Source organism: Xenopus laevis, chromosome 3L, assembly GCF_017654675.1.
Source record: "Xenopus laevis strain J_2021 chromosome 3L, Xenopus_laevis_v10.1, whole genome shotgun sequence".
NCBI lineage: Eukaryota > Metazoa > Chordata > Amphibia > Anura > Pipidae > Xenopus > Xenopus laevis.
This window is the reverse complement of record NC_054375.1, coordinates 136,694,960-136,711,909: the sequence shown is the minus strand read 5'-3', so window position 1 is coordinate 136,711,909 and position 16,950 is coordinate 136,694,960. Positions and strand designations below refer to the sequence as shown.

Here is a 16,950-nt window from a genome sequence, read left to right as displayed (position 1 = left end):
GAATCAAGTGGCTTCATTGTAGTTAAGAAGGGAAACCCATGTATTCCATTTAAATAAATCTATTATAATCTGTTTAAATAATCTCCATTTGACAGCTCATTTACTTGTTATCTAACTTGTCTGCAATTATGTCAGTCAGTCAAAGTCAACTGTTCCAATCCTAATTACAGCATTCACTTAAATACATTTTTGCTGTAAAATAGCAAATCATTATAAGATGTTTTCTTTTTAAATAACTCTACCTTCCACCTCCACGCGCAGCTCTTCCACAAATGCGCTGTGGCGTCTTTTGAGATCGCTCCAGATCCTCTGGAGCTCCCGCAAACTGAGTCGCAGGCGGTACTCCCTCCGCAGCCTGCGCCTCAGCCGTTCCATTATGCTCCTTCGGAGCGCCTGGATTCCTCTCACTCCAGGAGGGATATTGTCGTATCCCTCCTGGTGCAGGTACCTGACAAAGTACCTAAGCTGATCCCGATCCATTGTGCCAGGTCCTGCCATTTTCAAAATGCACTCCTACAACTGTAAGCACGGGCGGGGCTATTTATAGTGGCGACGCCCGTTTTTGACGCGCGCACGACGCGCGCATGCGCAAACACAGTTTTGCTATGACGCGCGTCGCATCTCGTCGCGCAGCGCCGAATCTCGTCGCGCGGCGCCGAATCTCGTCGCGACGGCGCCGAAATTGTTAAATTGACTACTGTAACACTCAAATACATTGATTTTTTTAATTAAATTATATTAAGTCACACTATATTTGGTAATTAGGCACTATTAGAAGTAACATTATTCCCCTAGCAATCATGTATTGATTTAAATAAGAGACTGGAATATGAATAGGAGAGGCCTAAATGGAGTAGCAATGACTAACAATACATTTGTAGCCTGACATAGTATTTGCTTTTTAGTTGGGGTCAACTCATTGACCCACATTTAAAAGCTGCAAAGAGTCAGAACTTTATTTGCCAGAAAAAAAAGGCAAATAATTAAAACCAAATTAAAAGTTGCTTAGAATTTGCCATACTATTGCATACTAAAAGTTACCTTAAAGGTGAACCACCCCTTTAACGGCTTTGCACTGGATCTATGAATACGTTGTGTAAAGTGTTTCGAAACAAAGGATGGCGTTTGTTCTCTTTGAAGGTTATGGACAGCAAACTGGGACAAGACTGCTTGTGAAGTTGAAAGTTGCAAAATAGCAGATGCAGCTGAAAGTGGGATTTAAGATGGACATCATCTTGGAATGAAATTCCTCTTTCCATTAAGCAAACTGTGTTGTCTCGTTTATTTAACTCAAGGACAAAAGCATTCATAGAGGACAAATTCCATCTAAATTATTGCTTACAGCATGAATTTAAGTAGAGTTTATGGCTATGTTTGCGTCACCCAGGGTTGCCAGGTTGGTTGGTTTCCAGTCAAATTTACTGGGCTGATGGTTGGGGCCTGTTTGGGCCTCTGTGTAATTTGAATGCCAGGGCCTATTTTGACTCCCAGACCAGACATGGCTTTGGGGCTACCATTAAAACATTTCCCTTACTTTTAAGCTTTGTACACAGTGAAAAATGTATATATGCCATGTTTTGCTTTGAAATCAATGGGAAGAGCAATTCGGAATTTCGCACCTATGTTTCACTCAGTTACTGCTACACACACATGCCCTCCCTGTAAACATTTTTAGAGCACTCCTATCATTTCAAATGAAAGAATAATGACTGAGGCACAGGACTTTTGGCCGCAGTCGTTTCAGGGGTAATAATAGTGTGAATACATTTGACAACCAAGCAGCAAGCATTGTTGTAATCAATTGTACTAGAGCCAGAAGAATTAAATGAGGCAGGCCTCAACCCGAACAAATTAGCCCACTAAGCAGCAAAAATAGAAGCAACATAATTAGAAGCCATGTTAGGCCTCAACCTCCAGAAGAAATTAGCCAACAATGTGGTAGTATTCAAAGGAACATTTTTAGAAGCCACGTTAGGCCTCAACCCAAAGAAATTAGCCAACAATGTGGCAGTGTTCGAAGAAACATTTTTAGAAGCCATGTTAGGCCTCAACCACCAGAAGAAATTAGCCAACTTAGCGGCAAAATTATAAGCAACCTATTTAGAAGCCATGTTAGGCCTCAACCCAAAGAAATTAGCCAACAATGTGGCAGTATTCAAAGGAACATTTTTAGAAGCCATGTTAGGCCTCAACCCAAAGAAATTAGCCAACAATGTGGCAGTGTTCGAAGAAACATTTTTAGAAGCCATGTTAGGCCTCAACCACCAGAAGAAATTAGCCAACTTAGCGGCAAAATTATAACCAACCTATTTAGAAGCCATGTTAGGCCTCAACCCAAAGAAATTAGCCAACAATGTGGCAGTGTTCGAAGAAACATTTTTAGAAGCCATGTTAGGCCTCAACCACCAGAAGAAATTAGCCAATTTAGCGGCAAAATTATAAGCAACCTATTTAGAAGCCATGTTAGGCCTCAACCCAAAGAAATTAGCCAACAATGTGGCAGTATTCAAAGGAACATTTTTAGAAGCCATGTTAGGCCTCAACCCAAAGAAATTAGCCAACAACGTGGCAGTGTTCGAAGAAACATTTTTAGAAGCCATGTTAGGCCTCAACCACCAGAAGAAATTAGCCAACTTAGCGGCAAAATTATAAGCAACCTATTTAGAAGCCATGTTAGGCCTCAACCCAAAAAAATTAGCCAACAATGTGGCAGTATTCGAAGGAACATTTTTAGAAGCCATGTTAGGCCTCAACCCAAAGAAATTAGCCAACAACGTGGCAGTGTTCGAAGAAACATTTTTAGAAGCCATGTTAGGCCTCAACCACCAGAAGAAATTAGCCAACTTAGCGGCAAAATTATAAGCAACCTATTTAGAAGCCACGTTAGGCCTCAACTCAAAGAAATTAGCCAACAATGTGGCAGTATTCGAAGGAACATTTTTAGAAGCCATGTTAGGCCTCAACCCAAAGAAATTAGCCAACAACGTGGCAGTGTTCGAAGAAACATTTTTAGAAGCCATGTTAGGCCTCAACCACCAGAAGAAATTAGCCAACTTAGCGGCAAAATTATAAGCAACCTATTTAGAAGCCATGTTAGGCCTCAACTACAAAAAAAGATTGCCGACAATGCAGCAGTAGTGTCAGCAACAGCAGTAGGAGCCTTGATAGACACCCACCAGACTTTTGCCAAATAACGAGGCATTAGTAGCAACAGCAGCGGCAGCAACAGTCATGTTGTAACTTTTAATCAACTCTATATTAGAGCCAGAAGAATTAAATGAGGCAGGCCCCAAACAGAAGACTTTTGCCAAATAACGAGGCATTAGTAGCAACAGCAGCGGCAGCAACAGTCATGTTGTAACTTTTAATCAACTCTATATTAGAGCCAGAAGAATTAAATGAGGCAGGCCCCAAACAGAAGACTTTTGCCAAATAACGAGGCATTAGTAGCAACAGCAGCGGCAGCAACAGTCATGTTGTAACTTTTAATCAACTCTATATTAGAGCCAGAAGAATTAAATGAGGCAGGCCTCAAACAGAAGACTTTTGCCAAATAACGAGGCATTAGTAGCAACAGCAGCGGCAGCAACAGTCATGTTGTAACTTTAAATCAACTCTATATCAGAGCCAGAAAAATTAAATGAGGCAGGCCCCAAACAGAAGACTTTTGCCAAATAACGAGGCATTAGTAGCAACAGCAGCGGCAGCACAGTCATGTTGTAACTTTTAATCAACTCTATATTAGAGCCAGAAGAATTAAATGAGGCAGGCCCCAAACAGAAGACTTTTGCCAAATAACGAGGCATTAGTAGCAACAGCAGCGGCAGCAACAGTCATGTTGTAACTTTTAATCAACTCTATATTAGAGCCAGAAGAATTAAATGAGGCAGGCCTCAAACAGAAGACTTTTGCCAAATAACGAGGCATTAGTAGCAACAGCAGCGGCAGCAACAGTCATGTTGTAACTTTTAAACAACTCTATATTAGAGCCAGAAGAATTAAATGAGGCAGGCCCCAAACAGAAGACTTTTGCCAAATAACGAGGCATTAGTAGCAACAGCAGCGGCAGCAACAGTCATGTTGTAACTTTTAATCAACTCTATATTAGAGCCAGAAGAATTAAATGAGGCAGGCCCCAAACAGAAGACTTTTGCCAAATAACGAGGCATTAGTAGCAACAGCAGCGGCAGCAACAGTCATGTTGTAACTTTTAATCAACTCTATATTAGAGCCAGAAGAATTAAATGAGGCAGGCCCCAAACAGAAGACTTTTGCCAAATAACGAGGCATTAGTAGCAACAGCAGCGGCAGCAACAGTCATGTTGTAACTTTTAATCAACTCTATATTAGAGCCAGAAGAATTAAATGAGGCAGGCCTCAAACAGAAGACTTTTGCCAAATAACGAGGCATTAGTAGCAACAGCAGCGGCAGCAACAGTCATGTTGTAACTTTAAATCAACTCTATATCAGAGCCAGAAAAATTAAATGAGGCAGGCCCCAAACAGAAGACTTTTGCCAAATAACGAGGCATTAGTAGCAACAGCAGCGGCAGCACAGTCATGTTGTAACTTTTTAATCAACTCTATATTAGAGCCAGAAGAATTAAATGAGGCAGGCCCCAAACAGAAGACTTTTGCCAAATAACGAGGCATTAGTAGCAACAGCAGCGGCAGCAACAGTCATGTTGTAACTTTTAATCAACTCTATATTAGAGCCAGAAGAATTAAATGAGGCAGGCCTCAAACAGAAGACTTTTGCCAAATAACGAGGCATTAGTAGCAACAGCAGCGGCAGCAACAGTCATGTTGTAACTTTTAAACAACTCTATATTAGAGCCAGAAGAATTAAATGAGGCAGGCCCCAAACAGAAGACTTTTGCCAAATAACGAGGCATTAGTAGCAACAGCAGCGGCAGCAACAGTCATGTTGTACTTTTAATCAACTCTATATTAGAGCCAGAAGAATTAAATGAGGCAGGCCCCAAACAGAAGACTTTTGCCAAATAATGAGGCATTAGTAGCAACAGCAGCGGCAGCAACAGTCATGTTGTAACTTTTAATCAACTCTATATTAGAGCCAGAATAATTAAATGAGGCAGGCCTCAAACAGAAGACTTTTGCCAAATAACGAGGCATTAGTAGCAATAGCAGCGGCAGCAACAGTCATGTTGTAACTTTTAATCAACTCTATATTAGAGCCAGAAGAATTAAATGAGGCAGGCCTCAAAGACATTAGCCGCAAAATTGTAAGAAAAATATTTAGAAGCCATGTTAGGCCTCAACCAGAAGAAATTAGCCAACTTAGCGGCAAAATTATAAGCAACATATTTAGAAGCCATGTTAGGCCTCAACCAGAAGAAATTAGCCAACTTAGCGGCAAAATTATAAGCAACATATTTAGAAGCCATGTTAGGCCTCAACCACCAGAAGAAATTAGCCAACTTAGCGGCAAAATTATAAGCAACCTATTTAGAAGCCATGTTAGGCCTCAACCAGAAGAAATTAGCCAACAATGTGGCAGTATTCGAAGAAACATATTTAGAGGCCATGTTAGGCCTCAACTACTAAAAAAATTTGCCGACAATGCAGCACAGTAGTATCTACGATAGCAGTAGGAGCTTTGATAGGCCCCCACCATAAAAAAATTTGCCGACAATGCAGCACAGCAGCAGTACTACTAGGGCTAGTAGCAGGCTACAGCAGCAGCAGCAGCAGCAGCAAGGGCAGCAGGTGCAGACAGATGGGGAATGGGCAATACTACTGAGGAGGAGAGTATGGGCAGCAATGGAGAGAGGAGGCTAAATCTGAGGAGGAGAAGGAGGAGAGGAGGCTAGTCTCTGCTGTCTGCAATGGGCACTTGGATATCCCCGCTTATCCATGCCTCATTCATTTTAATGAATGTCAGCTTATCCACGCTGCCAGTGGATAGCCGTGTCCGCTTCTCAGTGACCACCCCACCTGCGGCACTGAAGACACGCTCTGACAGGACACTGGCAGGGGGCAAGCCAGCACCTCCAGAGCGTACTGTGCCAGTTCTGGCCACTGGTCGAGCCTCGAGACCCAATAATGCATGGGGTCATCATCAGGGCGAATGGCATCCTGCACGCTGACTGACCCCATGTAGTCAGCCACCATATGCTCCACCCGCTGCTGGTGGTGGCTTTGGGTGCTAACTGGGCCTGCTGCTGGCCGTTGAGGCTCGAAAAAGCTCTTCCACACACCCATGAGATCTCCGCCCTTGCTGCTGCTGCTGCTGCTAGGCCCCCGTCTCTGCTGGGTGTGTGGAGTAGTGGAGGCCTGAGAAGTGTCAGACTGGGGGAAGGCCTCCACTAATTTTGAGCACAGAGCCTTCCTCAATTGACCCATCCTCCTCTCTCTCTGGCTGGGTACAAGGAACTCCCCCACCTTTCCCTTGTACCGTGGGTCAAGCAAAGTAGCCACCCAATAATCCTCCCGGTCTTTGATAGAACAGACCCGGGGATCACTTCGGAGGCAAGTCTGCATATGGGCAGCCATGTAAAAGAGGTGCCCCCGACCAACCTCTTCTTGACTGCCCTCCAGATGCAGCAGGTCATCTGGCTCGACCTGCCCCTGCTCTGTACCCTCCCAGCCGCGGACAATAGCTGGGGTGGTTGGGTGGCATGTGCCCTGCTCCCCATGCTGCGCAGGCACCCAGTCCTCCTCTCCCTCATCCTCCTCATCGGGCACCATTTCCTCCTCAGCCCCCTCTGCCTGCCTACGGGGCCTACTCTCCTCCTCCTCCTCCTCAGGCACGTCACCCTCCTCTAGCAGCCCATCCAACGTGCGCTTGAGGAGGAACACCAGGGGTATGACATCACTAAGACACGCATTGTCCCTGCTAACAAAGCGTGTCGCCTGCTCAAAGGGGGCAAGTACTTGGCAGAGCTGCCTCATTTGCTGCCACTGCTCTGCACTAAAGTACCCCAAATCCGCCCCCTGAGTACCCCTGGCACTGTGCTCCAGCAGGTAATTGCTGACCGCCCAGCGCTGCTCTACGAGGCGCTCCACCATGTGCAGGGTGGAATTCCAGCGCGTCGGCAGGTCACAGATGAGCCGGTGGGGTGGCAGACTATGCTGCCGCTGCATCCGTGCCAAAGACGCGCTGGCGGTGGGGGACCTGCGAAAATGGGCACATACCCTACGTACCTTCTCCAGCATGTCACCCAACCCTTGGTAGCTCTTGAGGAAGCGCTGCACCACAAGGTTGAGGACATGTGCAAAGCAAGGCACGTGGGTGCCCTAGGTGGATGGCGGCCAGCAGGTTGCGACCGTTGTCGCAAACAATGTAACCTGCTTGGAGCTGGCGGGGAGTGAACCACCGCTGCACCTGAGTCTGGAAGGCAGCCATGAGCTCAGGTGCAGTTTGACTCCTCTCGCCCAGGGAGAGGAGTTGCAGCACAGCCTGACATCGCCTGTGCTGCACTGAAGCGTAGCTGCGGGGACGCTTCAGGGGTGGCTCATCCATAGTGGAGGAGGAGGAAGTGGACATGTGGGGCTTGCCCTGTACCCCACGGGGAGGCACCTGTAGCCTGAGGGGAGCGCCCCGGCTTGCACCCTCCCCAGCACTCATGAGGGTGACCCAGTGCACTGTGTAGGTTATGTACCTCCCCTGCCCATGCCTGCTGGTCCACGTGTCAGTGGTGCAGTGCACCCTGCCGCCAACAGCATGATCCAGCGACAGGGACACATTATCCACCACCTGCTGGTGGAGGGCAGGGACGGCCTTCCTGGCAAAATAATGGCGGCTGGGGATCCGCCAGTTAGGGGCAGCGCAAGCCATCAGCTGTCGGAAGGGGGCTGCTTCGACTAGCTGATAGGGCAGCAGCTGCACTGCCAGAAGCTTTGCCAGGCAGCCATTAAGCCTCTGCACTTGGGGGTGGCTGGGGGAGAGAGGCGTCTTGCGGGTGAGGAACTGGGGGAGGGAAACCTGGCGGGACAGGGGCCGCATTGAGGAGGAGGAGGCTGCAGAAGAGGCTGAGCTACACAGTGGCTGCCTCCGACTGTGAGCCCCAGAATCCTCTTCCCTTGCTGCAGGGTCTGGGGAGCTAGCACCTCTTCCCTGAGGAATGGGAGGAGGTGGACAGGAAGCACCACTGCCACCCGGTGCCCTGCCACTTTGGTGCTGCTCCCACGTCATCCTGTGATGACGTTTCATATGGGAACTTAAAGCTGATGTTCCCATATGTGACCCTGCCTGCCCCCTTCGAACCTTCTGCCGGCAGAGCTGGCACACTGCTACTGCCTGGTCCTCTGCATGGCACGTGAAAAAAGCCCACACTGCTGAAGTGCGGGCCACTGCCTTGCCTGCTGTGGAGGGTTGGGGATGGTCCCCACCCGTACGCCCATAGGCTTTGGACCTAGGCGCAGTGCTGCCCTGTTGCCTGCCCCCCTAGCAGTGGTCGGTGGAGCCGGCTCTTCATCCTCATCAACAACAAACAGTTCCCCCCCTGAACTGCTGCTGTTATCCTCTGGAGCCGGCTCCCAGGGTCTGTCCCTGTCATCATCCTCCCCCAGACCAGACCCTGCCTCATACATGGCATCAATACCCACATCCAGCATGCTGGTGTCTGACCCCACACCAGCAACTTGCTGCCCTGCCATAAGGGGACCCTGCCCAATATCCCCTACTGATGTGGGCTGTGACATGACCTCCTCCTCTTCATCAGACATGAATGCCCCCCCATTCCTGCCTGATCATCAAAAAGATCCTGGGTGTCTGGGCCCAAGTCCACCTCAGGATCAAATAAGAGGGATGGGGTGTCATCCCACACTGAGCTAGCAGGTGATGCCACCTCCTGCCGCTCACTGGTGCCCGCTGCAGACGAGGTAGCCTGGGTCAGCCAGTCTACCACTGCCTCTGCCTGCTGCGAGCGTATGGGTCGCGAAGCAGTGGCAAAAAAATCTGGCACAGTCCTACGTGTGCCAGTTGCCCCACTGCGACCCAAAGCCACCTGCTGCTGTGGCATTTGCTGCTGCTGCTGCTGTTGTTGCGGCTGCTGCTGCTGTTGTTGTTGCAGCTGCTGCTGCTGTTGCAGCTGCTGCTGTTGTTGTTGCAGCTGCTGCTGTGATGGCAGCTGCTTTGATGGCAGCTTGTGCTGCGACTGATTTACAGTGCCCAGACTGGGCATGGCACATGGGCTGGGCTGTTGTGGGGTTGGATGCCCACGGCCAGCACCACGGCCTCTTCCTCGGCCACCCCTCCCTATCCCACCCTTCTTCCCACCACCACCACCACCAGCACCCCTCCCCCCTCTCCCACGGCCCGTCATATTGGGCAACTAAACTTAAAAAAAAAAAAATATATATAAGGGGGGGTTTGGATATTTCGGGGAAGGAAAGGAGAAAAAAAATAAAACCCTCAACTAAATCCCCTCAGCAGAAGTGTGCACCCACAAGGAGTACACACACCAGCACAGACAAAGACAAAGACAGTTAGCCCTAAAAAGGGCTATTGGGTGGTGAGCAGGCAAGCAGAAGAGGGAAAACAGTAAACTGAAATCCACAACCTCCACTTGCACTGACTCAGAAAAAAAAAAAGCTCTCTACACAAACTCCACTAGCTAAATCACACACAAATCTCTCACTATCCTGCTCTCTCTACCTCTACCAGAAACGCCACGAGTAATGGCCGCCTCTGCAGCTCCTTATATAGCCAGTGGGATGGCTCAGGGATGGCTCACATCTTATTGGCTGCTGTGGGTGACGTTCAGTTTGTCGCGCGTCTTTTTGGTTTGACGCGCATTAGCGGCGGCGCGGCTCGTCGTGCGACGAAAATTTCGACGCGCGGCGAAACGAGTCGCGTGGCGAATTTTTGGCGCAATTTCGCGAAAAATTTGCCCGCGGCGAAACGCAGAAATTCGCCGCGAATTTAACCATGGCGAATTTATTCGCCCATCCCTACCTGTAATCTTAGGGAGTGAGCCCTCGCAACAGTGTGGAGGCAGGGTGTAGAGCAACTGTAACTGGATTCAGGGTATAATAATTGGGCGCCAGTGGTTCTTATAACTTAAACATGAACTGATTTATTGAACATACACAATCCTCAGTGGAGTATACAATAGAGCATGACAGGATTTGGTATCACATTGAATAGGCAATACTCACAGCATCTTTTGGTCAATATTAGTCCCCACAGGCAAGAGGACGTGCTCAGCAGCAATAAAGGTACAACCAGCTTTCAGCCTTTCCCTAAGTGGAACCTGAGGGGAATCTATCTACCCTGTTCCTATACACTTAGTCCCTACTTCTGGGCTATTAGTACCCGGGATCTTAATCCCTCTGACTCTCCTCGTCGGAGCCTGGAGCTGCTCAGCTAAATAACCTGTCTATCTGTCACTCCTAGAGTGACCTATAATGGTGAGTAGCCTAATCTTACTAATCCTAAAATACTCAGATTCCACACGGACTCAGCCTGTTAGCTCAGGCTAGAGCCAGCACAAAATGGACACTGAAAGCATGACTTCAGAGCAGAAAGAGCAAACAGTACCCCTCCCAACTGTATTTTAGGACCCAAATAGGTGTCCATAACATTGAGGGACTTCCTGCACAAAATACTAGGGGGTGGCTATTTTACACATCCCTACATATCTATCCAGTTTCTCCATGAGTATTAGTTATAGCTTCCCACTTGCTTCCTAATATTGATGTGTGAAGCTGGTCACACACACACACAAAAAAATCACAAAACAAAATTTTACAGAACTTTCACCAAATGAAGTACTCAATGCAATACTTAGATTCACCAAGGGATTTGAGCACTTTAGCATAATAACATTTTACCTGCAGTATTTATGCCATTAAATTTATTTTTCAACTGAAGTAGTCAAAATCTGATTTCTTGAACTTATGTTGTATTTGCATAGGGTACTTAATCATCTCACCTTGGTGGTCCAGTGGACCCGCAGGGATGCCCGCTGCACTCTCGTCGGGGACACCCGCCACAAGCTTCTGCTTCTTCGTAGCACTGGGTACCCTATGGCACACACGGCGCGCACTTCCGGGTTTTGTATGATGTCTTCACACCGGGTGTCGTGATATTCGAATATTTAAAGGGGCTTTCAATCCAAACTCATTGCCTTTGTTAGGTCTAACTTGTTTAGTATCTGGGTGCGATTCCTGTATGTTTTGATTCCAGTTTTGACCCTTGCCTGCCTGACTATTCTGAATTTTACTGGTATTGACCCTTGCCTGCCTGATGATTCCTTGAGCGCTGCCTGTACCGACCCTGGCCTGTTTGACCTTGCTCGAACTCCACCTGTAGTGACCCAGGCCTGCCTGGCTACTCTTTTGTCTACTTCCTAAACTGTTGCCTTCCGTCCAAAACTTTGGAAATGCACTTGCCCCTTTGCTGGGAACAGGGCACTTTCATTTTTCAGAGAGTTCATGGGACTTAAAAAACAATGGGGGGAGGGATTTTTTTTTTTAACAATTATCCTAATAGCCACATTGCCCTGTCCCTTTTGGATATATTTTGGATATATTTCAGGTTGAATCTGCTTATACCCCCCACCCCATTGCTTTCTGTTCTGGGTACTTTCCAATTTTCTTAAAGAGCATAGAAGCAATGGATGTCATTATATGCAACTTTACAACTTTCACTTCCTGCCCCATCTTTACTTTTATTAGTATATAATATAATATAATAAATAATGTATACAAGGATGGGGCAATCACATGGCACAATGTGCTGACACCCATCACCTCAAACCCCATTTGCTTTAAATGAGTTCCTCATTCTTTGAAAGTGGGTAGGTACTGAATACAGAAACAGGGTTTAGGAGTGTCAGTATTTCACTGCCCTATAATCCAATATAATATACATAGGATACATGAGACTAGCTGAAATTGTTAAACAAACCTTTTTATATTATTTAATTGTATTAAAAGTATTTACTTATGTAATTATGATACAATAGGCTGTGTGCTTTACAGAGTTTTTGCAATCATTCACATCTACCCCTGCCCCAAGGGAGCTTATAAACTATTATTCCTGTCTGTGTTATCAGGACCCTAATAAAACACAAGTACTGTATGTTTTGTAGGAGGAAAGCCATCCACACACTGTGAGAACAAAAAAAACTCTACATAGGGGCACATTTACTTAGGGTCGAATATCGAGGGTTAATTAACCCTCGATATTCGACTGTCGAAGTTATATCCTTCGACTTCGAATATCGATTGAATTGAACAATTGAATCGAACGATTCGAAGGATTATATTCCATCGATCGAACGATTTTTCTTCGACCATAACATTGTTAGAAAGCCTATGGGGACCTCGGTAGGTTTTACTTGGCGAAGTAGGGGGTTGGGTTTTTTTAAAGAGACAGTACTTCGACTATCGAATGGTTTTTTTTTTACTTCGAATCGTTCGAAGGTCGAAGTAGCCAATTCGATGGTCGAAGTAGCCAAAAAAATCATTCAAAATTCAAACTTTTTTTTATTCTATTCCTTCACTCGAACTAGGTAAATGTGCCCCAGAGTGTCCTAGTGTGAATCAAACCCAGCATTGGGATGAATCAACATGCAATTCCATTAAAAAAATTCACCAAAATCCTTTAATTTTGTCTTTTGTACACCATTAACTAATTCCAATATTCTCTCGATTTACTTGAATACATTAACCCCCTTCCCCTACATGGTTCCCCTACTCAGTTCCAAAAACTGGGAATTTAGTCCCCACCTCTAAAGCAATTAGGATGAAATTATAGGGTACACATATTGCCCGGAGGTACTGTATAGCTAGAATTATGACATTTTAACTCATATCAATCTTTACATCTATCTATAAGAATTAAATTCAATATATGTATGTATATCTTTATTTTATTTATATATAGCTACTTGTGTACAGATGGAGATAGATATCATAAAAAATGTGATACAAGATTTAGGGGTGATAAAAGGGTAGGTAACTTACAAACACAAAAATAACATATTGGCAAGGCTACAGGTGGTTTTTAGAATCTTATGTGTTGGCTATTCTTTTACTCTTTTACATATTTTTAATTATTTCCTTTTTAAAATCTGTTTTTTCAAGGCCCTTAAAACCTCTCTATTTCTCAGACTGTACACTAATGGGTTTAATGCAGGAACAACAGCAATGTAAATAAGAGATAGTAACTTGTCTTGTTCTTTAGAAAGATGAGCTTCTGGCTTTAAGTTCAAGCTTAGAAAAGTCCCACAGAACAACACAACCACTATAAGGTGGGAAGAGCAGCTGGAAAATGCCTTCAGTCTTCCAGATGAGTTGCTAATCTTTAGAATAGTAGACAAAATATATATGTAGGATATCAGGATAAGTAGAAAAGGAATAAACCCCAAAACGATACCTTCCACAGATATTAATATTTGAATGTTTATGGTATCAGTACATGAGAGACGAAGCACAGTTTTCACATCACAAAAGAAATGATTGATTTCTTGGACATTGCAGAATGACAGCTTAGATATTAATACAGAGTGCATAAGTGAGTTTAAGGCAGCAAAGAACCAGGATGAAAAAGCCAAAATAGCACATAATCTCTCGTTCATGATAACAGTATAATGCAAAGGGACACAAATGGCTACATAACGATCATAAGCCATCGAAGTCAGCAAGAAAAATTCTGTGCCAACACAGAATGCAAAAAGAAACATTTGTGTAATACAGCATGGAAAGCAAATAGTGCCATTACCAGTTACTGTAATGACCAGCAGCTTTGGCAGGATTGCAGAAATATAGACAATGTCCTGAAATGCCAGGTTGCACAAGAAGAAATACATTGGAATATGAAGTTGTGATTGGTTGCAAACAATGATAATTATTGTCATATTTCCTATAACAGACAGTAGATACATTAGTAAAACCCCAATGGAAAGCCCCGTTTGAAATTCCTTAAATATTAAAAATGCAAGGAGGTGGAATTCCGAGGTGTTCCCACTCATAGTGTACAGCTGAAGAAGATGAAAAGCTTCTTACTGTTTAATCCATTTTTGAAAAATGATTTTGATGGCTGCAGATTTTTTTTTAATATTAAGCTGAAGCTATTGAACTGTAAAAGAGACAAATTGTTCAAGAAAGTTGACTGGCACTTAAAAAAACTCAAATTGATAATGTTTTTTTTTAAAAAAAAAAAGAACCAAAAATATTTGAGATACAGATAAATGTATTTAATGAGTCATGATGACTATGCAATGAGAAAACATTTATTGCTGTATTGTTCTGTTATGTGTTTTATTCTTTGTTTTAACAAAAAAAAAAAAAACTGAATAAATAAATTAAATATAAAAAAAAAAAAAATATTTGAGATTTATTATACCCCAACTCTGGAAATAACTTGAATCCAAAAATACACCACCTAAAACCTGTCGAGGTTCTATAAAGTTAATAGCAGACGTCCCTTGAACCATTTGAAGAGGTTAACAGCCTGTTTGAAATGATTTGAGTGATTCAAGTGATTCAAGAATTGATTATGGACTTCGAGTTTTCTTTCACTGAGTTCAAGTTTTTGGGTTGCGAGACTCGAACGCGCAGAATCAGGTTTTTCACATTCAAGTAAGATACCAATCGAGATTTGAGTTTATTGAAATTCATTTGAGGCAAAGAATTCACCCTTTGATAAAGAACCCTCTTTATCTAAGATGACTTTAAATTTAATTATGTTTCTGAACTTACCAGAGTAGAAGAGTTTATTGAAAAGAAATTTGTTCTCCATGGCACTAAGAAATAGCAATAAGAGTCCATAATGTCAAAATTAGAAACAAAACCACTTAATATTCATGTAGTCATTTTCTGCTATTGCAAGACATTTAGCACTGATTTTCTAGCTTGTGGCACTACAGAAGTCCTGTACCTCCGCTAAATAGGAGAGTAGGTACACTATAAAATGTAGTACCTCCACCCAGGATCAGGACAGAATGGACTGTAATTAATGATGAGAGAAATGTTTCACCAAGTTTCACCACGAAAATAATGGCCATAGACTCCAATGGGTGATAAAAAATGTGTTGCTTGTCAAAAAAAAATTTTTGCCCCCCTAGACTTTAATGCATTTTGGTGAATTTTTGCTGTTTTGCTAATTTTTGGTGAAGCGAAACGGGTCAGATTTGCCCATCACTAGAGCCTTTAATACCCCTCCCTGGGAACTTCTTTGATCCAAAATCACACAGGGATAAAGTTGAAAGGTTTATTTGCAGAATACAGTGATATTAAATAACATAGAATATAGATCCCTTTACAGTCTCTCTTTGGTGGGTGCTGTTTGTAGTCACACAAATGATCTGTAAGGGCTTCCCACAAATAATCACAACTTTCAGGATGAGTGTCCATAGCACTCCAGATGTGGTATTGCCTGACTTTGGTGCACAATCCCCTCTGAAGGCAAATCTCACAGGGGTCCCAGGCACCAAGGATCTCTCTAACCCTTAGCCTAACCACTTGAGTCACTAACCTGGCTGCTTTGTCACTCCAGTTGCTCTCTAAATAACTTCTGATTCTGTATTTCACTCCTAGAGTGACTATAACAGAACTGCCCTTGCCCTTCACTTATTCTGGAACCTTTCTTTGTTCCAAGCCCTATGGATCACCACTGTACTTTCTCCAGCAAGTGTGCAGACCAAAAGAGACTGAGCACATGGGATTTTGCACTTTTATATAATAGAACAATGACATCTACTGGCCAGTCACTGAACTTCCAGCAGAGTACTTTCACACAGGAAAAGGAAATGGCTTCCCTTCTATAGCTGAGGACCCAATCTAGCTGACTAAGTTATTCCCAGGGGACCAAAGGACCTAAAGGTTGGCAAAACCTTTACCCTTCTACAGCTAATCAAAATACTTGATTAATGAATTTTAATAAAATAAAGTTTTAACATTTTAAAATGTAAAACCTGCCTTGCAAATGAACAATATGAACTGTTTGTATTTATGTTGTTTCAGAAGTGAAGCCTTCTAAATCATATATTCACAAGTGACACAGCCTTTCATAATTCTTGCTATATTTTTTTCAAAATTAGAATAAAAAATTGCATGAACAAACAAAGTTAGGTATTATTTTCTGAATATAGTTACTTGTACCCTATAACCCAAGCTTATAGAAATCAGTTATGATTTTCAGAGTGGTACCAAAACCTCCGGTATATCACTTTTGCCCAGGGAAAGATGCTACATCTTTCCCAGGGCAAAAGTAGCATATAATGGCAAATGGTTTATGGAGGAAGAAAGAAGATCTATGTCTGTGTTCAAAAGAGTGTGTGACAGCAAAGACATTTATAAAATCATTATTTTAAATCGCTCGAGTTTTTTGGAGTTTTTGTCCAAAAACCCTGAAAAAACTTCAATTTGGGATAGGTGCCTCTAACCCATAATAATAACCCCCTTAATAATTATGCACTCACTTTCTAAGTGTTATAAGTTATTGCAACTTACCTCCTTGATGATACAATTTATCCGAATTCATCTCATATTTTATTAAAAACATGACCAAACTCCCATGCTCGATTTGACCTTATTCATTAATAAAATCACCTGAATCAAGTGAAAACTCGATAAAATTGAGCGAAACCCTGAATCTCTCAAAATTTTCTAACTTTTTACCTGAATCACTCGAGTTTTTTTGAGTTTTTGCCCAAAAACCAATTCAATTTGGGATAGGTGCCTCTTAAAATATGAGTTTTATTGTGAAAAAACTATTTTGAGATTTTACTAATCAGACTTTAATAAATAACCCCCTTAATAATTATGCACTCACTTTCTAAGTGTTATAAATTATTGCAACTTACCTGCTTGATGATACTATTTATGTTATAAAGCTATTCTTTGAATCTACCTAAAATGACATGATACTGTACTAATACAAAGCATTTGGTCCTGAAAACCATGTCGGGAATTTTCATACAGTATATCATCTTTTGCTCAACACAGAACATATAAATTATAGTATTAATAAAA

General features: G+C 43.5%; 1 protein-coding gene across 1 annotated transcript; it reads right to left on the bottom strand.

Moving 5' to 3' along the window:
- Positions 1-12,436: 12,436 nt before the first annotated feature.
- On the bottom strand, positions 12,437-14,079 carry LOC108710624 (olfactory receptor 13F1). Its single transcript, XM_018251739.2, has one exon. It carries the CDS (start codon positions 13,944-13,946, stop codon positions 13,029-13,031), a length of 918 nt encoding a protein of 305 aa, XP_018107228.1. The 5' UTR covers positions 13,947-14,079; the 3' UTR covers positions 12,437-13,028.
- Positions 14,080-16,950: the final 2,871 nt, after the last annotated feature.